The following is a 22,113-nucleotide window of genomic DNA, read 5'->3' as shown; positions in this document are numbered from 1 at the left end:
TCTATGAAGTAAAGACACAAGGTGCCATGAGAATGTGTGATGAGGACCCCGACCCAGCCTGGGGGTCAGAGAAAGCTTCCTTGAGAAAATAGTAATTGAGCTAACAGCTCAGGAATCAGTACAAGTTAACTAGGTAAAGAAGCAAAACAAGGGGAGAACATTCTAGAAGCAAAACAAGGGGAGAACATTCTAGAAAGTCTAGAGAGACCATCATGTGCAAAGGCTTTGAGGAGGGAGCAGCACATACTTAAAGTATTAAAAGTTTGTGGTATAACTAGATCTAGAAATCAAAGGTGAGCTTGGTATGGGGCCAAGCCATGCAATATTAAGGATTTTGATTTTTACATTAAGAGTAATGGGAAATCATTGAAGGGCTTTTAGCAGGGTGACAACATGATCAGATTTGCACTGGGAAAAAAAAACCCCACAATAATGACACTCTGGCTCCAATATGAAAGAGATAAGAGGAGATGAGGTGAGACCAGTGAGCAGTGAGGAAGCTATTGCAGACGTCTAGGGGAGAATTAATAGTGACTTCAACTGGGATGGTGGTGGTGAAGATGGAGAGAGGTGCAGAGATCTGAGAGATGTGTAGGAGTAAAAATCGACAGGCTGTGCTGAGAGGTTGGATAAAGAGGGTGAGGGAGGTAGAGAGATCAAGATGCCTCCCAGGTGTCTGGCTGGTGTAACCAATGAGTTGGTGGGGCCCTCTTAAGACTGGGCACATTAGATGAAATTTAGTGGGAAAGATTGTGAGTTCAGGTCTGGATGTGTTACCTTGGAGCTGCCTTCAAGATATCTAGTTGGAGGTGTTCAGTACACAGTTACCTAGAAAGCTCTGAAACTCAGAGGGAGGATTCTGCACTAAGTCATCAAGGAATGGGAGACAGTTAACGACAAGGTCATGGATGAGAGAGAGCTTGAGAGTAAGTCAAGGGCTCAGGACTGAGTCTGAGGAGCTCCAACATTTAACGCTGAGGAGGACTTGCCTGCAAAGGAAACAGAAAAGACGTAGCAAGGAGATTGAGGAAGAAAGCTTAGTATCAGGGACACCTGGGGAGGAAAGTGTTCAAGAAGGAGAGAGTGGTGGGCTGGGTCCAGTACCACTGAGAGATCAAGCAAGATTAGAGCTGCAAAATGCCGGCTGGATTTATCAACATGAAGACCATCGGTGACCTTACTGAGAACCCTTTCTGCTGAGTAATGCGGGGAGGAGTAACCAGCCTGGAACCCGGTGAAATGTGAACAGAAAGTGAGGTTATGGAGTCAGCGAGTACAGACAACTCTCCTGTGAAGTTCGCGGTGGAAGAAGAGAGGCTGGGCAGTAGCTTCAAGGGGCTGAGAGAGTCAATGGAGCTTTTTTTTTTTTCTAAGTTGGGAGAGACTGTCTGAAAAATTGAGAAAAAATATTTTGGAACCCCTTCCCACCCTTCACCCATCCCTCAGCCTTCCTGAGACCCCAATGAATAGAATTAATTGATGACAAACACGCAGACCTCCCAAACACACAAACCCTCTCCGCTCAGTGCTACCCGCTTGTTAAGGGAAAGGAATTTTCCTTTGATTCTACCATACCCCAGGCTCCCCTTTCCTCTTCCAAATCTCATCAGGAAGTCAAATTAGGAAGCCTCTATGCAGCCAAATTTTGTTTTGCAGAAACAGCCCTGCCCCTCCTCACTGAGCCTGCTCGATTGAGGTTAATGGGATTCCAGCCTCCCTCAGGCCAGTGCAAAGCCAGGGTGACCTACTTTGTGAAGTCCTGCCCATTGAAACTGACTTGTTTTTCAATGATCTTCATCTTTATCCCCAGGACCACTTCTCAAAGGACAGCCATGAATGAACAAATCAGCTGCTGACTTGTTTAGCTTGATAAATCGTGTGGCTCCGACAGCCCCAGGCGCAGGTAGAGAGGGAAGACAGATTCTGAACAAACTCCACATCCTCTCTAGTTCCTCTGGAGTCCGAGGAGAAAATGCCCAGGTTTCCTGCAAATCAATTCTGAATTTCCACCACCCAGTTCCTCCAGTTTAGTCTGAAAGCTAGGAATTACTGGAACTTGTTAAAATAATTTTTATTCTCTTTCTTATAATGAATCCTGTAAAGGACTGTAGTCCTTTATTCCCAGCCACTCTGTTTAATTAACATTTGATTAGGCAATGCTCTCTGTTTTCCAGACAGATGAGGGGAGAGTGGAATAGGGACACAGTCACCCCCTGCAGAAATCCTGCCTCTGGGGGGTCTGTGCCCTCAAAATCACACAAAGCTATGGTTCCCCGGGGGGCCAGAGGCATCTTTCTCTCAGATCAGGGATGGAAGTTTCAGGGTCCTCCCTGCCTCCTGTAGCACTTGCCCGGATCCATCGATGTCCTCAGGATTATAAAGGAAGACTGGCCTTGGACTAGAGGAGCGGGCGGTAAATCTAATCCGCCAGATGGACCCGGAGCTCTCGGTGCCTCCAGGTTGTTTCCAAGGCTGGAAACCTCACTCAAACCTTCGTCCCCCTAAACGGGACTTCAGCCTAGTGCGTGGCTCGAGCGCCCCCTAGTGGCGGTATTACGTTTCTGCAACTTCGACAGCTCTATTTCGGGTATTTGAAATAACATGCTGAGGGCACAGAACTCAGCGTATGAGTGACCTGAATCAGCAGTGACCTGAGTCTCACTGGCGTGGATCTGTAATTTAGAAGGGGATAAGTCGTCTCTAGAAGGACCATAAAAATCCTGTATTACATCTTTTCTTTTGTGGTGTTTTTGGAAGTTTTATTTAGAAAGGTTGAATGAGAAGCAAATCAACATTTGCTAAGTTCTATTACGTGCCGGTCACAATGATAAGGCATTTCCTCACAAAAAGCCTTGGGGTAGGTATGATGATGCTCCCGTTTTGCAGATGTCATAACTGCAAAGCGAGGTGGGGTAAAAGCCCCTGCACACAGCTGATAAGTGTCTGCACCAAGACGCAATTCCAGCTGACTCTATATACCTTTCTTCTTCCCAACACACCACCTGCCTCTCTGAACATAAAAAGGGAAACACTTCTCCGTGTCTTCATTTGGTTTTCATTTTTCTGGTGTGAGCTTTCCTTTATCTGTTGGGACTGTGGTCCTTTTCTTACAGTTGGGTTAACTCTGTTTATACTACAGATATTAACATTTGTCAGTCACACTAGATGGAGACATTTTTGCCAACATGTCATTTTTCTCTCTAATTCAATACTGTTGTTTCATTACACAGGTGTTTTTAGTTGATGTCTGATTCAATTAGTCACCTTTGTAATTGCTTTTATTGTTTCAAAGCTGAGAAAATTAACATTTCTCTAGCAGATCTGAAAACTTGGCTTTTTTCCTATGATCTGGTTGTTTTCTATTTAACTCTGGAATTTTTTTTTTTTTTTTGGTGTATTATATAAGATGTGAATCCTGTATTTTTTTAGTTGCAATTAAGTTAACCCAACCCAGTTATTGCATAATCTTTCCTTTCCCTCTAATTTGAGAAGTCTATTTTGTAAAAGTCCTTATCTAAAGTTTCTGGGATCTCCAGTCTGTGCCACTGATTTATATTTCTGTCTTATCCCAAATATTACACCATTTTAATTATCATGCTTTATAATATAATCTGTTATGTGGTATGGCCAAATCAACTCTCTTTGCTAGAAAACTGATAAAAATTTAAATCCAGATAGAAAAATGAAATCTAGTTAACAAAATATCATACATGGGAAGACACAGCATACAAGAAAGTATAAATAAGAATTTTTATTACAATTTGGACAAATTAAAGAACTCTAGTCATATCTAGCATTTCCTAAAGAAAACTCATATATATTCTATCCATTTCATAATTTTAAGTAGCATTTTTATTATAAAGGTAATAAATACTTTGAGGTGCTTTTTTAATTAAATTTGAAGGTCAAAGGAAGTACAAGAGCTCCATATTCATTTCCTAGATTAATTCATTTATTTCAACAAATATTTGAGGAGAATCCACTGCATGTCAAGTTCTGAGCCAGGCACTGTGATATAGCTGTATACAAGACAAAAATGGTCCCACTCTATTGGAACTTAATGGGGAAGATGGAAATTAAACAAGGAACTCCAAGGACATTGAGTTCCGCGTGCTCTGGGAAGGTACACCGGGGTCCTAAGCAATTTGAGGAGAGGTCAGCAAGTGCTTCCTGCAGGGCTTATTATGTAAGCTGGGTCGGGGGATGAAGTTTCCAGTCCAGGGTAAGAGAAAAGAGCAGGGCATAACTGAAGAGGCTAGAAAATCACTCCCAGGCCCTTAGCCTACCCCTTGAAATTCGTACCGCGGTCTGGAGGATACCTCACTCAGGTAACAGATTTGGCCAAAATGCATTTGCAGAGAACACTTTGCATAAGGCCTTGCAAAACACAGGAGGTTCTCAGATGTTTACATCCATCTGCTGGGCAGAATATCAGGATGGCGTGTTGGGTCGGGGGGTGGTTTGGTTTCTCCAGCTCTGGATTCCTGAGTAAGGCTGTTTTTGTCCCCTTCGGTTGTCATGGTGAATAGTGTCACCCATGGGGTATAGGGTATGAACAACTAACCTGACCCAAAGTCACATGTTCAGGGAGATGGGAGGGTAATATGTGGAGCATCGGTCTCTATGGCAACAAAAGAGGAGCCTGCCTCCAGGTCACTGCTGGACCCCAAGGGGCCAAGAGCCAAGGAGGGCTGGGGCGTAAAGCAGGCCCGCCCAGATGCCAGTGCTCTCTGCCCAGCTTTTCCTGCAAGGCAGGCCCTGGACCATGTCCTGTTAGTCCCTGGGTGAGCAGGGCCGCAGCTCCCCAGACTGCAGCTCTCGTAGCAGCCAGGCCTTTAAAGAAGCTGCTACGACCACTGACCTACATGCCAGAAAAGGCACGCCTGGGAAAAGGAAGTGAAATCCTCTGCTTTGTGCCTAACTAAATAGCAGACTGTGTGAGTGTCGGACTCGAGCAGTGTATAAAGGCTTCCTAATAAAGCATCTCATTCGAGCCTCACAGCAACACTGCAGGGAGGCGATGTCAGATGAAGACGCTGAGGCTGGGAGAGGGTGAGTGACTTACTTGCCCGCGATCTAGAGCTAGGAAGTAGCCAGTAAGGAGCGGAGCTCAGGTCGTCTTACAGCCACTTACCACTCGTTCAGCTGGCCCACTGGACACCTAGGGACTGGGGTGCAGCTGTGAAACTTAGGGTTCCTGCCCTCAAGGAGCTCCCAACTAGTTGGGGGTGACCAAACAATGAGGCAGCGATGATAGTCATAGAAGGCAGCTCCAGAGACCTGCACAGAGTGTGTGGAAATACAGACCAAGGGCACTGGCCTCCACCTGGGAGATCAGAAAGCCTCCTGGATGAGGTGACTCGTGACCTGAGGCTTAAAGATGAGTAGACCAATAATCCTCAAACTCGAGGTGCATTAGGATCACCTAGAGGGATTATTAAAACAGAGTGCTGGGTCCTACACCCAGAGTCTCTGAGTAAGCAAATCTGGGGTGGGGCCCAATAATTTGCATTTCTAACAAGTTCCCAGGGCACGCTGATGTTGCTGGTCCAAAGACCACACTTTGCAAACCACTGAAGAAGAGCTTTCCTAGCAGATGCAAGTGCATATGGGACCTGCAACTAGGCTGGCCTGGCTGGGCCACAGGGAGCTTCTGGGTAGTGGGTGGGGTGGGATGGGGAAGGCTAGAGAGGGAGGCTAGAGAGGGAGCCAAAGCCGGGTTCCCCACTCGTGTGTCAGAACCTAGACTGGCATCATGCTAAAACCGTGCAGTCCACTTAGGGAGCCTTCCCACCACTCCTCTCTCTTTTCTGATCTCCATATGACCCTACAGTGCTTCTTCTCTCAATAACAGTAATAATAGCTCAGGTGCCAGGCACTGGGCTCAGTACTGTATGCAAGTTCTCTCATTAAACACTCACAATAATCCTTTAGAGTAGACATGTAAAGATCCTCATTTTATAGATTTGAACATTGAGGCACAGAAGGGTTTGGTAATTTGTCCAAGGATACACAGCTATACGAGGTGGTGCCAGAATGCACACCCAGGCTTCCCTCCCTCTCTGCTCATTGCTTGAGTCCCTCTGGCATGCCAGAGCCCAAGGAGTTCAGTTCCACAGGGCCCAACCAGGTCTGGAGTCATCACTTTCTGGGCACAGGTGAGGACAGCCAGAAGCAGCTGCCAGCAACAGAGGGGCGCCAGGACTCCCACACAGCTGAGGAGGAGCAGCTGCCAGCTGGACTGAACAGACGCGTTGGTCCCCAGCCCAGGATTCCCCACGACTAGCAGCCTGGGGTGTAGACTCAGGCAGAGCTGCCTTCAAACCTCAGCCCTCTGCTAGCTGTGTCTCCAAGTTCATTAGCCTCTATATGCTTTCTTTTCTTTTCTACAAAGTGAGGTAATAATTCTAACCCCACGGGATTGTCATGAGGGGAAAATAAAATAACGTGGGTCTGCCACCAAGTGTGTCCTGAGTGACTATAACTCTCTAACCCAGCCTCGTGGTGGCCGCCACCACTGCTCTCATACAGCCCTGGCCATTCCTAAGACCTCTTCTTAGCAACACGAGGAGACGGAGGTGGAAACTGCCTCTTGTAGCTCAGGGGTTGTCAGCCAAAGGTCTCCGTGCTATAGTAGGGTCCCTGCTCATCAACTGGAGGAAACGGCCAGGGAGCCAGCTCTGGGCGAGCTCTGCTGCCAGGGGAGAACCCAGCTATGAGCAGCCTCTGGAGGGCAATGGAGGCAGAGGCTGGGGAGACGCCCCCTCTGATGGCACAGTGTAGATCTCAGCAGAGTGAAGAAGGGGCAGGGAAGAGGATTTAGAAATTGATGATGAAAAGAACACTGACCTTGAACTAACATGGACTTGGGTTGTGGTCTCCATTCCACCACTTCACTTTGTGACTTTGGACAAGTTACATAACCCTTCTGAGCCTCAGTTTCCTCACCCATAAATTGAAGTCACTCATCCTTACCCCAGGTCTATTCTGAGAATTAAATGAGAATGTACAAGAAAAGGCTCGGGGCACTGTTAAGCAGTTTTTATTTGTAAAGTTCATCTCACGTCCAGCACAGCTGGGCACACACACAGCACAAAGTATTAGTTCATTCATTTATTCGGAAGCATTTGCTGAGCATCTTCTCTGGGCCAGGCACTGCTGTAGGCACTGGAAATAAAGCCATGAATGGGGCAGACCGTGCTTTCCCAGAGCTTACACTGCAGTGAGAGATGACAGTCAATAAACAGCTGGACAAATAAAGAAGCTAGGAAATACAAAATCATAGTGAGTGCTGTGCATACATTACAACTGGATAGAGTGGCGGCATGTGGTTCTCTCCATACATGGCCAACGGGTGGACTCAGGACAGAGAAGGCTGTAAACCTGTAATAGCCAAAGGTAGAGTTCACTGGGAGACAAAATCTCCCTTCTTTCTGCACCTCTCATCCTTCAACCATGGCCTGGCCAGATATCCCTCAGAATGTGCACCCCTGGAACCCTTAATGTAATGGTCTCTGTATTTGGTTTCCAGGAGAGCAGCACCCTCAGCTGAATTTTCCGTGGACAGGACGCGCCACTTAATGTCCTTCCTGACCATGATGGGCCCCAGTCCCGACTGGAATGTGGGCCTGTCCGCGGAGGATCTGTGCACCAAGGAATGCGGCTGGGTCCAGAAGGTGGTGCAAGACCTGATTCCCTGGGACGCCGGCACCGACAGCGGGGTGACCTATGAGGTAGGTGTGTGCCTGGAGTGGGGAGTGACAAACCTTGCCAAGTGCTGTCTCCTTGTCCAGCCCTGCTCTGGGGTCCTGGACACAGAGGTGAGTCTGGCCCAGGCTGTGTCCTAGATGAACTCACAGCCTGGTAGGGAAGGCCAGCATGGTCCCACCGTCACATCCTCACATACTGTATGACTCGGGCCCTGGGAAGTGTCCATGCAGCTGGCCGGGAGAGCACGCAGTGGGAATCTGCTAAAGCGCAGTCCGTAGGTAAGCAAGGGAACAGCAGGCAACAGACACGGAAGCAGAGAGAGAGAATGGGGAACAGCAGGAAATCAACGTACATTACTCTGGGCCAGATTCTGAAGGTTTCTGGACAGCCAGGCAGAGTTTGGATTCTCTCCCAAATGTCAATATTTCTCAGATGTGGTCAGCACACCCAGTGCATCAAAATCTGGAGCCATCAGAAAACCAGTGTAGAACAATCTAGAATAGATGTTGGTAAACTATAGTTTGTGGCCCAAATCGGGCCTACCACCTGATTTGCAAAAAAAGTTTCGGAACCCAGCCTCAGGCATCCAACTACAGGTTTTCTGGGGCTGCTTTCTCACTACAGCAGCTGAGTTGAGTAGTTGTGACATAGTATGGCCCACAAAGCCCAGAATATGTACCATCTGACCCTCTACAGACAAATGCCTGGTCTAGTGGGAAGATTCAGGGCAGCCTGGCTCAGCCATTGCCTAGCTGGGCTCACCTCTCTGAAACTTGGCTTCTTCATCCGGGCATAATCCCACCGTGTACATGGGAGAATTTGAAAGGATAGATCTACAGATTTCCATGCACAACACATGGTGTGAATAGAATTCCATAAATATATTGTAGTTATTCTTGCTGTTAAATTCCTATCAATGTTTTTGTTCTGATCATATAACAATAAAATCGCTTTTGTGGTTTTTAATCCCACTCTCTGTATCTGTGTTTTCTCCCCACTGCAGTCACCCAACAAGCCCACAATTCCCCAAGAGAAAATCCGGCCCCTGACCAGTCTGGACCATCCTCAGAGTCCTTTTTACGATCCAGAGGGCGGGTCCATCACTCAAGTAGCCAGAGTTGTCATCGAGAGAATTGCCCGGAAGGTACTGGGTTAGAGCTTGCCCTGGCACAGACCCTTCCCACCAAGAGTGCAAGGAAACTATACCCTAGAATCTCTAGAATCATGGACTTCCTGGCATATTCCAGAATATGGTATTCCTGGGTCTCCCAGGGTTTCTAGTATGCAAATTGTTTCATAAGATGTAAATGAGCAAAGTGAACATCGAAGTAGAGTTTGATGCTTAACTGAATGATTTGATCCAGGCAAACAGCTTTCATCATGAGTTCCATAATCGATTACTAATGTCTGCCATGGGTCAGGAACTAGGAAGCTATGGCTTTATTGTCATTTCTTTTTCAATCAGATTGTAAATATTGGCCCAGAACTCTGCTGTGGTCTGGGATTTGTATACAGGGTGGGCATTAGATTTTACATCCTCCTTCATCTTTCCCCTACACATTCCATTCTTTAACGTGAGCCCTCCAAGTAAAATTCCTTTTGCAGGGGGAACAATGCAACATTGTACCTGACAATGTTGATGATATTGTAGCAGACCTGGCTCCAGAAGAGAAAGATGAAGGTATGTTGTTTTCTTTTGTTGCAGGTGGCAACATAAATTGGTAAAGCAATTTGCTAACATGTTTTAAGAGCCACAAAAATATTATATCCTTTGATTTGGTAATCCCATCTTTGAGGATGTCTGCTTGGGAGATAACCCAAAACAAGGCCAAGACTAGGCACAAAGTATAAGGGAATTGGTGAAGGTACGACATTGGAATAGGTACTCAACAGCATCGGGCCTTTAAAATGATCGTGTAAATGGTATTTGCGTAGCCTCACAGTATCAGATCACTCTCTGCTTTGATTCTCACACTGGCCTGTGAGGCAGGTGTGGGTCCATCACGTCCCCAGAGAGGAAAGTGAGGCCCAGATCCTACAGTCAGGAGGGAGCAGCACTGCCATGGCTTCACGGGATCTGGAGCCAGACAACCTGGGCTCTCATTCTGTGGCTTTGGGCAAAAAGCTCGCCTTTCTACCACGGTTTCCTCACCTGTAAAATGGGGATAATAACAGAACCTGCCTCGTGGAGAGCTGTCGTAACGATCAAATGGGATAAGACATGGAAGGGTTTTAGAACAATGCTGGCACATAACGAGTGCCCAGTGAACACTGGCTACCCTTATTCTTATCATGACACCTGTGTGTGGGGTCACTGGGGAGATGGAGCAGCAACATCACAAAAGCCTGTGCTTCCCCAAATTGCCTGTGATATGCCCCACCTGTGTGGAACGGTGTCTGCCAAGGTAAGGGACTGGCAATGAAAAGACGTCCACGTGTGAGGGGAAGAGGTAGTAAGAGAATCTTGCCTTACTACTATGTTATTTAGATATCCATTAGTGGAATGCTAAAATGTAATCTTTAACGGGAAGTAAATGCCTGCTTCCATCCCAGGAGCACCAGGCTCCCTGAGGCTGGTCAGGAAGCAGGGGTTTCTTGTCCCCAAATGAGCTTGTCTGGGGAGACGGCCAGTCACAGCTTCCACAGGCCCCCAGGGAAAACGCGTCACCTACTCTTTCCAGATGACACCCCCGAAACATGCATCTACTCCAACTGGTCCCCGTGGTCCGCCTGCAGCTCCTCCACCTGCGACAAAGGCAAGAGGATGCGACAGCGCATGCTGAAGGCACAGCTGGACCTGAGCGTCCCCTGCCCTGACACCCAGGACTTCCAGCCCTGCATGGGCCCGGGCTGCAGTGACGAAGGTGAGGAGACAACCCAGGCCAGCGAGGGGCTGGCAGAAGCTCAGGAGGGGAGGGTCGGCCCTGCCACGCCGGCCCCTCATACCTGGTCAGGCAGCGCCCCTAGTGGGCCACCAGGACCCTGACTGTGGTTGTCAGTGGGGTCCTCCTGGGGCAGACTCCCATCTCCAACAATGTCTTGAGGGCTCTGAACACAAAACATGTCTTATGACATCAAAAGTATTCTTGAGACTGACTGACCACCCCCTCCCTCCCCAGCCCTGGAACTGAATATCACTGCAGAGCTAACAAACACCTTATGGCAAATTACAAACAAGCAGCCTGCTCTGGGCCTTGACTCCAGTCTTTTTACGAAGCAGGTGAACAGGTGGGCCAAGATTGAATCTAGATCCATTGCCCTAATTCTGCATCATTTATGGGCCCTGCTGTACGTCCCGCCCCAGCCTGCGTCAGAGCACTCACTTCCTCCAGTCAGGACCTTTGGGCTGATGGCAGGAATTCTCAGTCTCTCTCTGCAACTGCTCCAAGGTCAGGCTTGACCTATGAGCTTGCACCGCCTATGTCACGATGGCTCAAGCCTCAAGATGACACTGAGCTGATTGCTGTGCAAAGGTCAGCTGCCTCCTTTCCAGGGTGGGACTCCTCTCTCTGCCTGGACAGATCTGTACTGTGTACTCTGATCTGAACTGTCTCGGAGGTGCAGTGAGGCAATGGGAAGGGATGTATACGCTGGGCTGGTTTACGGCAGGAAGAAAACCACTTCCAAACTGAGGATAATTGAAGCAAGTTTACCCTACTGCAGGTTGTTCACTTTCTGGCTCTTCCTGGGGGACAGTCTTAAATACCTCTCCTGGCTGCACTCCCAGGGTGGTTCACTGTTAACTGTTTGTGTCCACGATAAGGCACCTCAGAGCGGGGTGAACCCTGCCATGGACAGGCCACTCCTACAAACAGGCAGGGAGGAAGTTGTGACAGGCCTGGAACGCTGGAGCCTCGCTCTCTTTGTTGGGGCTGGGGCTGGGGAGCTGTCTGCCTGGGGCCTGCAGTGGAAGCTCAGGTCTTTAACTGCCCCCTCCACCGGGAACAGTTCTTCCTCACACCAGTCCGTGTGGCTCCCAGGTGGTAATAACAGTTCTGAAACACATTGGGCTGTGCCTGCTTTTTTCTTTTTTCTTCAGAATTTTTTATTGTGGTACATAATATCAAATTTACCATCTTAACCATTTTCAAGTGTACAGTTCAGTGGCATTAAGTACATTCACATTGTTGTGCAATCTTCACCACTGTCCATCTCCAAAACTCTTTTCATCTTGAAAAACTGAAACTCTGTACCCACTAAACACTAACTCTTCATACCCCACTACCCCCAGTCCCTGGTAACCACCACTCTGCTTTCTGTCTCTATGAATTTGGCTACTCTAGGTACCTCATATAAGCGGAATCATACCGTGTTTGTCTTTTTGTGATTGGCTTATTTCACTTAGCATAATGTCCTCAAGGTTCTTCCACATTGGAGCATGTGTCAGAATTTCCCTAGGTCGAACAGCTGAGTTCCAGCTGTGATTTCTTACTGCACCACCAGCACCGTCTAGCTACACTGGCCCTAGGTTAAATAACAACGTGTAGGCATCACACACGTGCAAGTGACAGCCTGTGGGCATGTGAGGCTGGCCTCACACTGACTTCAATCCTCCTTTCTAGCTTCATCTCCCCATGCCACACACATATACACTCTATACAGTGGCATTTGCATGAGCTGTTCCCTTCCCCTTCCCTGCAAATATCCTTTATCCAACAAAGGTGCACTCAGATGTGTCCTCTTGTGTGAAATCTTCCCCAGAACTCCAAGAAGGAGTGAGTTTTTTCTCTCCTCCATGTTCCCCAATTCCCTGGGCTTACTTCTGTTGTCATATTTTCAATACCTGGATTTATTGTCAGTTTATGTGCCCATCTCACTCTCTGGAGTAGAACAGGATCCATATCTTACACATCTTCTTAACCTCAGAGCATACCACTAAAGCATTCAGTAAATCCTATTGACATGACTAAATGGATGGATGACTTCATTTCCATCTCCTTTTTTTAGAATGAAACAGGCAAGCAAACACACACACCCACACCCACACAGACACACACACCCCATGTTTCCCCCAGAGCAGCACCCCCATCACAGCCTTAGAAACAGGATCACTGAGCCATGCTGAGAGGTTCAGTTATCTTTTCCACCAACCTCCTGAGTGTCTCCTACATGATCACGGCCTATGCTAACACCACTGATGGGAGCAAAGCTGGATATAGCTCAAGATATCAACTCAGAAGGCTGGTTATATGCCTTCCCCCTTCTTCCACTACCTCCCCCTCTCCTGGCACACACAGACACTCCCTCCCCACTCCCTTCCCCACAATTTGCTCCCCATTAGCAGCTGGGGTTTTCTCTTCTGTTACCAACCTCAACTGAGGCATTGAGACATCTGTAGCCACTTAGTATGATCTGCTCTTTGGGTACAAATCCACCGTGTGACCTCAGCTCTCTACATCCCAAGGCCAGTCACACTCTCTACCCTCAGAAACAAAATTTTCTCATCTGTTTTTTGAGACTGAGAACTGGCAGCTTTAGACAATAACTAAAGTCTCAGGTTCCTCTGAGCAAGAGAGCTTATGCCGTATCTCAGAATATACATAATTTCTTTCCAGTGCTGTCCACCTGTCCGGTATGGTAGCCACTAGCTACACGAGGCGTGTGTAGTGACTGAGGAAGTGAATTTTTAATTTTATTTAATGGTCTTAATTAAATGTATGACACATCTTAGACTACACAAATGGATTATTACAAATTATATGTAGATTCAATTGTATCTTATACCACATATATATATATAACATCTTCTATCCATCCAAGCATCTTTCAAAGGTCCTGGGATAAGGAGTAATCTTCCCTGAATGCCCCATGCACCTGGGAAAAGGCATTTTCTCTTAGAGAAATTCGTGCTGTAAAGATTTATACCTTTTGTGTTCTCTTCCATCCTCAACTGCCTAACTCCTCTTGAATGCCTGCTGGTTCCTTCTTGACTCCTGCCCTCGGGGAGTTCGGGTCGCGCGGGTCGCGGCCGCAGGGCCCCTGCCGCGGCGCCCGGGCTGCAGCGTCCGCTCGGTGTGTTGCAGACGGCTCCACCTGCACCATGTCCGAGTGGATCACCTGGTCGCCCTGCAGCATCTCCTGCGGCATGGGCATGCGGTCCCGCGAGAGGTACGTGAAGCAGTTCCCGGAGGACGGCTCCGTGTGCACGCTGCCCACCGAGGAGACGGAGAAGTGCACGGTCAACGAGGAGTGCTGTGAGTGGGGGCGCCGGGCGGGCGGGCAGGGCTCCCCAGGGCGCCGGCGCGACTCCAACGCCGCGGGACTCCCCAGCTCCCAGCAGCTGCCTGGTGACCGAGTGGGGCGAGTGGGACGAGTGCAGCGCCACCTGCGGGATGGGCATGAAGAGGCGGCACCGCATGGTCAAGATGAGCCCAGCGGACGGCTCCACGTGCAAGGCCGAGACGTCGCAGGCGGAGAAGTGCATGATGCCCGAGTGCCGTGAGTGGGCGGGGGTGGGCGTGGGGAAGGGGACAGGGACAGTACGGGGGACCACAGCACCCCCTACTACTACCACCATCAAGGTCGCAGGCTCAGCAGGTGCAGGGAGAAAATATGGTCCATCGTCCTTGCAGGGCACTGCTGGGAGCAAGATGAGGGCCACAGGCGCGTGGAGATCAACGGGACCCAGAGAGAGTGGCCTGCTTGAGGGACATTATGAGCGTTATAGAATTCACTTGCAGCTGTGTGTAGGACCCAAAAGTATCTTTTTGGGGAAGCTGGGGGGTAATAGATATAGGCAGGATGTGCATTCCCTAGGGCATCATAGGCCCCTCACTCATGTTCTACCTTGGACTTGCCTGGCCCCACCGAGCATTACAATCACCACTTGATGCACAAATGCACATAGGCCCAGACATCACTACACAAATGCACACATGCACGCAAGTACATACACATTCCAGGGATTTCAGCACCAAAGTGTCCAAAATGCAGCATTGAGCCTATCTTTTAGGGCATGGTTCTTGGGCATGTGGGGTGTTTCTGTCTCTAGGAAGACTCTACTCAGACCCCCAGTGGTGTTTGAAGTGGGGACTTGTGCATCCACATTACTGGCCCACATCAGATGTCATGTCATGACCACCAGCTGGGCCAGGGGAGATGCAGGAGAGTGAGAAGAGCAGTGGTCTGCCGAGACACTTCTTGCTCCGTGCGGTTCGCTCTTATCCGAACCTGTCAGTCAATTTCACTTTATTCTAGGGGCCAGAGCGGGGGACAGGGGTGGGGGGCACAAAGAGATCAAAGAAAGCAAAGGGAGCCTGTTCTCAGTGGCAAACCTGGCTCTTGGCCTAGACACCATCCCATGCTTGCTGTCCCCGTGGTCCGAGTGGAGCGACTGCAGCGTGACCTGTGGGAAGGGCATGCGGACCCGCCAGCGGATGCTCAAGTCTCTGGCCGAACTCGGGGACTGTAACGAGGAGCTGGAGCAGGTGGAGAAGTGCATGCTGCCGGAATGCCGTAAGTCCTGGAGCTCCTGGAAGCCCAGCCCCTCTCCCTCCTGTGAACCAGCCCTGTGTGCTGATCAGACTGCTAGGTCGTGGACTGCAACTCTTTGCTGGGAGATCATGTGTTTGGACCTCTGTGTTAGCAAAGTTATTTAAACTCTCAGTCAATCTCTTCATTAGTAATGGGGGTCCCACTACCATCTACAAAACACACAAACTGCAAGTTGCTGTGAAGTCTAAATGGGAGACTTAGATGAAAACATTTAGCACAAGGCTCGATAAACTTAGTTCTTTCTCTCTCACACCCCCTCCCCCATTTAGAGGCTTGTCTAACCCATGGGTTTTCCAAGCTTTTTAATTCTCTTTTTCCTTTCTGTGACCATATACCCATGACCAGAGGCTGGTCACTAAGTCAGTGACTCCTGTACCCTTGCAACCCTGATAAGAAAACCAGCCAGCAAGAAAACAAGCCAAGCTTTCAAAAGCTCGCTGCCCACCCCCACCTCCTCCCCAATCTCTGTGATCAGCTGTGTTTATTACAGGGGACTGATCTCCAAGGAGAGCGAGCCAGTTTTTCTGGCTAGTCTTCCAAGAGAGCTTCTTTTCTGGTGGTGGAAGTCAGACACACTTGCTGTGATCTGTTTTCTGGCTTCCTCTGAAATGCACTTTTAGTCTTTCATGCCCCCTCTCCCTGTTATTAATCCGGCTGCCTGCCTGAGTTCAGATCCCAGCTCTGTCCCTTACTGGCTACGTAACCTTCAGCAGATTCCTTAGCATCCCTGTTCCTCATCTGTAAATAGCAGGAAACACTTCCTAGGTTGCTCTGAGGATTAAACCACGTAATTGGTACCAAGTGCCGAGCACTGGCCCTGGCAAGTAAGTAGAGGCCTCAATCTGATGTTACATATTACAGTTCCCGAGCTGTTTTAGCTAAACCAAGTCATGTGTGGAGATGACCCAGACTGAATAAAGCCTAAACTAAATAAAGCCTGGGCTTTTAATAATTAAGATTGACCCCAAATTCAAGTCAGCTCATCTGAGTTGAGGCTCCAGAACCTTCTGACTGAGATGCTGTTACCAACTTAAACAAAACTCTTTATATCCACAGGGTCCACTGCATGAAGGGAGAAGGCAGTGAACATTTATGGAGCACTGACTGTGGGCCAGGAACCGGGTGGGAGTATTGTCTCATTTAATCCTCACGGCCTAATGAGAAAAATAGGATTATGCCCATTTCGCAGATAAGAAAGCTGCCTGTGCTCCCACAGGGAGAAAAGGCCTCAAACTATTGAACAAAATGCGTATTCCTAGATCCAGCAGCCCTCGCTTTGCAAAGCCAGTAGAGAGTTTGGACACACTTGCCTCCCTAGGACACATCCTGAGAATCAGACTGATGGGTTATTTCCCCTCCACATTTGTGAGATGCTGGCTTAGTAAGAATTTGCTGAATCTCGTACCATGATAAACCATGAGACACCTCATGCTTCCATTCCCTTCTCTACTGAATTTCCCATTTCTGGCTCCTGTGTTTCTTGCACAGACTGCCATGATAGGACCCAGGATGGTGCGGAGAACAAGAGAAGCTGCCTAGGTCTCACTGCAAAAGCTACAGTGTCTTTGGTATTGGTCTCCAGGGGTCATCTCTGAAAAACGGCACCAGTGAGCGGTGCCTTCCCTCAGAAAACCCGGGTCCTTGGGACTGTGGGAGGCTGGTCTGTGCCACTTGAGGCTGATTTGACAATATTCTAGAAGCTTACAGAGCAGGACAATGGGCTCTGAACACATCTTCAAAGTCCCCCCAAAGCCCTTGAGTCATAGAGAGGCAATAGAATGTGGGTTATGACCTGAGCACCAATCTCGCCTCTACTGCTCACCAACCATGTGGGCCAGATAAAGTCAGTCTGCCTCCTGGAGCCTCAGTTTCTTCTTCTGTAAAATGGGATAACAGCACCTGCTTTGCATTTCTCATAGGCTTGAGATGTTGAGGTGTTGAGATGTTCAAAAGAGAGTGTAAGTGACCGTATCTTGTTTCAGACATGAGATACACTCATGCCCATCTGTGTCTTGCCAGCCATTGACTGTGAGCTCACCGAGTGGTCCCAGTGGTCGGAATGTAACAAGTCATGTGGGAAAGGCCACATAATTCGAACCCGGATGATCCAAATGGAGCCTCAGTTTGGAGGCGCACCCTGCCCAGAGACTGTGCAGCGAAAAAAGTGCCGCATCCGAAAGTGCCTCCGAAATCCATCCCTCCAGAAGCTGCGCTGGAGGGAGGCCCGGGAGAGCCGGCGGAGTGAGCAGCTGAGGGAAGAGTCCGATGGGGAGCAGTTCCCAGGTATTGCTCCCAAGGGCGAGGCTGGAGTTCAGACAGATATCAAAGCAGGGAAAATTACAACGGGTCTTGAAGAACTTATGGGAGTTCGCCAGTTAGAGAAGGGCATCCCAGGCAGCAGGAATAGTAATTGCAAAGGCACCGAGATACCAAAGAGCAAGATATGTTCCATCAATAAATGGGATGCAGATGGAGCACACGGTACGAAGGGAGAGGCAGGAAACCAAGATGGAGAGGTAGGGACCAGACCATAAAAGGTCTAGTGGCTGCTGAGGATTTGAGACTTGATTCTGCAGGTGAAGGTTTTAAGCAAGAGAGTGACTTGAACAGACCTGTGTTGAGTGGTTGGGAGGTGGTAAAAACAGAGGCAGAGGCCAGCTATGTTTTGTTTGTAGCCCAGGAGAGAGATTATGTGTCCCCCTCCTCTAGCATAACTTCAGAGTCTTCCAGGACTTAAGAAAAATTCCTCCCCAGGGCTTCACTGCTGAATAAGCTGCTCCAAGCCAAGAGTGCAATATCATTGGCAAGCCGAGGAAACACTGAGTTGGGAAGATGCATGGTTCAGTCTTGGGTACAGGCCCATCAAAGCTCTTTGGATTCCCTGGAGGGGGTGAGGGTGCCGTGTAAAAGGGAAGGTTAATGGGTATTCTATTTTAAAATGTGCAGCTCAAATGACCCCTTCTTCTTTTCTCTTCCTTAAGACATTCCGTCTCCACCTAGGACGATGAGAGAAATGCAGATACGAGAAGCTACCTGACAGTTTACTATCTTTCCATTAGGAAGCTGTTCCAAATATCAAAATGTTGTGTGTTGCACTTGGTAGTCAGTTGGCCAGTCACACGACGCCCAACTATGTCCCAGGCAGGCACTAAGCCATGAAACTTAGCACATTCACTGGATAATCATAAATGCGATTGGTTCTACAAAGGAGTAATTTACACAGCACTATGGAAGCATTTTTTTTTACAAAAGATCTAACCTAATCTCTTGGGGTCAGGGAAGTTTTCTTTGAGAAAGGCACGTCTATCTACATAGGAAAAATAATAGATACATAAGTTTACTTAGTATTTGGGAGGCTAAGTGCTTGGGGGAGCAAAGCATAAGAGAAAGTGGTTAATGGCTCCTTGAGTGGCTGCTGCATTAATAAGTCACCCAAAACAGTCTTTTATTAACATGATTGTATAGGTCAGAGACTTGAGCTGGCTCAGCGGGATGATTCTTCTGCAGCCTAGCTTAGGCTCATCATGTGGCTACTGTCAACTGGTGGCTCAACTAGGGCTGGAAGGTCTAGACCAGCCTCACCTGCATTTCTGGGGCCTCTCTCCACATCGCCTCTCCAGTAGTCTAGTGAGGCTTGCTTACATGGTGGTGGAAGGGTTCCCAGCAGCTTTTTTCAAGCCGTGTTTGCTCATGTCCCATTGACCAAAGCAAGTCATATAGCCAAGCCCAGATTCAAGAGGTGGAGAAAAAGACTCTGTCCCTGGATGGGAAGAGCTGCAAAGTATTATGGCCGTTTTTTGCCGTCTATCACATATGAGCTAACAGTCCCTAATAAGCACTCTAACCATTTAATTCAACAAAATCACTACATGCTAGAGCAGAGGAGAAGCCCAGACAACCAAGCTGGACAGTTGTTCACTAGAGCTCTGCATCCCTTTCTGTCCCCAGCTTCAGCTGGCCTAACCAGGCCTTCTCATGCTTTCAGGCTGTAGGATGCGCCCATGGACGGCCTGGTCGGAATGCACCAAACTGTGTGGAGGCGGGATTCAGGAACGCTACATGACTGTAAAGAAGAGGTTCAAAAGCTCCCAGTTTACCAGCTGCAAAGACAAGAAAGAGATCAGAGCATGCAACGTTCACCCATGTTAGCAAGGGTACAAGTTCTCCGGGGCTGCACTCTAGGTCCCACAGAGTCACCAATGGCTGGATTGTTTGCTTGTTTGTTTAAGGCATATTAAATCGTGTACACTAGTTTTCATTTCTGCAGTGTGGTTCACCCCGTATCCTTGTGGACGCCATGGACATCCTTTCTGTACACTTCTTGGTGGGCACAGGCTGAGTGGGGCTCCCTCATCCTCAGCCGGCCCTCGTCCAGCACAGAAGTGAGTAGTGTCAGCCACCCTGTACTAAATGGAAACCTGTCCCTCTGGAGCATCCACCTGGGCAGCAGGACAGAGACCCTGGCCTCCTCCACATGGAGAGGCCACTGTGTCTGGAAATGACTCTGTGTCTCGGTCCCAGGGTACAGCAAGGAGGAAACACTCCCCGATCAGATGGAGAGCAGATTCCCCTCATTCTTGTCTTTGGCCTGCTGCTCGCTCCTGCAGGAAACTATTGTTTGCCCATCTCTTTTCATTTAGTGGGACTTTAGGTCCCTTGTCGAGTCTCTTGTCATCTTTTGGGGAAAACAGAGCTGGCAGATGTCAAAAGGAGCATTGATGTTGGGTGGCTTTTCTTCCTTCACTAAGAAATTCTGAATACATTTATCTCACCCCTAATATTGGTTCCTGATGCCCCAAGGTAAAGAGATGATGGCTGCTTTATTTGAATGTAAGGTAACCAATTCTTACACCTAAGGCAAAAGGTACTAAGTTCCAGAAAATACTTTTCCCTTGGTTTTTTTTTTTTTTTTTGGCCACAATTCTCCTAGGAAGCCAGCCTTATGAACCTTCTGATACTAGAGCCTTACTAGAACCAAGGCCAAGGCAGCAAAACTGGCCTATCTAGCAGTCCCAAATCTGAGTTTTAAAAATCTTCCGACACACATCTAGACTTTTAAATTTTCAAACCAGTTTCTAACAAGAAAACGTTATTTTCAGTTATTCAAACATTTTGCTAAGTCTGTCCGCAGCCCACCAAACCATTCCTTCAACAAAAATACTATCTCTGTACTTTGAAAGATTTTTTTAGTCATAAAATTTTATATGTAGAGAGAAATAGTGTTTCAGAGACCAAGACAGACGAAAATCTAGAGAGAAAGGAATATTACAGAATCAAGCTGGGCAAGAAAATCTGGTGGGAAGTCGAAAACACATCAGCTCTCCACACCAGCTCTGGTCCTCTGACAACCATATGGAGGGTCAGGCTTTTCCATCCCCTTCCGAGCACTCAGCACACCAAATTCAGGGAGACTGACTACCAAGGATTCGTGTAAAAGGACATTTTACTGAGTTCAGTACGTCAGCGGTTTTTACTCATTCGTTTACTGTTAAAATGACTGTCTTGTTTCTGTCGCAGGCCTTCTTTATTATGCTTAATCCAAATATGTGTCATGGATGAGACGCATACAATGCTTTGAATACACTACTTTAAGAATTTGCATTAAACACATCGGGATATTTCCAAACACAACATATATATGCTATTGTCTTGAATCTGTATTATTTTCTTTACACAAGAGAGACTGTTCAATAAAAAACTCATTGGGTCTGTCTTTTGTGTTTTTAAACTAATTCAGTTTCGGAGGTTGGGTCTTTTTACAATTGTTATCCGCCTCAGTCATATTCAGCAAAAGATAAGCGTTTGCTCCCTCATTCTGGAGGGGCCATTATTACCACATCCCTGAGCTTTCTGGAGGTTTCACTTGTTCCTGACGTTATTTTTTTAACCCTTAAGTGAACTGCTCTCTCCCCCCACAAAGGAGCATAATAGAAAGAAATAAGAGGCTGAATTTTCTACCTGGACAAAAAGTCCTGATACTGAATCTGCCCACTTTCGCAACATTACTCTTGGCTATCTGGAGGCGTGCTTACTCTCTACCCATGCACAACGAAGGTCCAGAAGACGGTGATTCCTAAGTCCCTCTACGGACAAGCCACCCTAGTATCTCATGTTCGTATTTGGTCCCTATTGGGTACATTGTTAATCCTAATTTTGGAGACTTCAAACTAGGTAACTGGTTAATGGCTGGAAAGGGGTAACATGTTTCTTGTTACATAAGTGGGTTTTTTTATTTGCAAGGGGGAATTTATAAGAAGCGTCAAATCTCTTACCAAAGTCTTGTGTTAGGTGGTTTATAGTTTCTCTGGCTAACCAATCATTTTGAAAATAAAGACTTTTTACTACAAAAATGAAATTTGTTTGGACTTCCACTTAAGACAGTAAACAGATCATAAGACTCCCAGTAAAAAATGCCACATCAAGAACAACTATAACTGTTGTATATATTTTTATCAATGCCAAACAAACCATTTGTAATCTAATTTACATCCACATTTTCAGACGACAGTGAGTTCAGGGATAGATTCCCAAACCAGACACTAGGTCACTCACCTGTCACCTTGTCAGTGCATTATTTGAAGGAAATCTGTTGTAACAAATGAGAATAAAGCCTGGGTTTGTTCAGACCCAGAATTAAAAAAATTTAAAAATATTTTGTGCTGTTTCTAATTTGAACTTTGTGTATTAAACATGTTTTAGGCATACTCAAAGTCTGTACACTTCTTCCAGGAAGTCAGGGGATGTTACACATTCTCACATGACTATAATTCTCCAGAAATTTAGTCCAGGGCAAGTCCATGGCGAAAATATCAATACATAAAAATGCTCCATGTCAAATTATTTCTGTGACCTAACATACAGCCCACAAGTTTCAAGCAATAGTTTAAAGGAATTAAATATTAAAATGTA

General features: G+C 47.5%; 1 protein-coding gene across 1 annotated transcript in view; it reads left to right on the top strand.

Annotated features, from left to right (window-relative positions):
* Positions 1 to 21,825, top strand: part of SPON1 (spondin 1) — a 250,084-nt gene extending 228,259 nt beyond the window's left edge. The window contains exons 8-16 of the mRNA XM_004418457.3: positions 7,532 to 7,733; positions 8,714 to 8,854; positions 9,316 to 9,391; positions 10,392 to 10,574; positions 13,734 to 13,904; positions 13,981 to 14,148; positions 15,001 to 15,165; positions 17,224 to 17,487; positions 19,190 to 21,825. Of these exons, the coding sequence (XP_004418514.1) occupies positions 7,532 to 7,733; positions 8,714 to 8,854; positions 9,316 to 9,391; positions 10,392 to 10,574; positions 13,734 to 13,904; positions 13,981 to 14,148; positions 15,001 to 15,165; positions 17,224 to 17,487; positions 19,190 to 19,353 (1,534 nt within the window). The 3' untranslated portion in view covers positions 19,354 to 21,825. The remainder of the gene's footprint in view (positions 1 to 7,531; positions 7,734 to 8,713; positions 8,855 to 9,315; positions 9,392 to 10,391; positions 10,575 to 13,733; positions 13,905 to 13,980; positions 14,149 to 15,000; positions 15,166 to 17,223; positions 17,488 to 19,189) is intronic.
* Positions 21,826 to 22,113: the final 288 nt, after the last annotated feature.

The sequence above is a fragment of the Ceratotherium simum genome, chromosome 7, assembly GCF_057802395.1.
Source record: "Ceratotherium simum simum isolate JZ-2026a chromosome 7, ASM5780239v1, whole genome shotgun sequence".
Classification (NCBI taxonomy): domain Eukaryota; kingdom Metazoa; phylum Chordata; class Mammalia; order Perissodactyla; family Rhinocerotidae; genus Ceratotherium; species Ceratotherium simum.
This window is presented reverse-complemented; position numbering and strand designations above follow the sequence as displayed.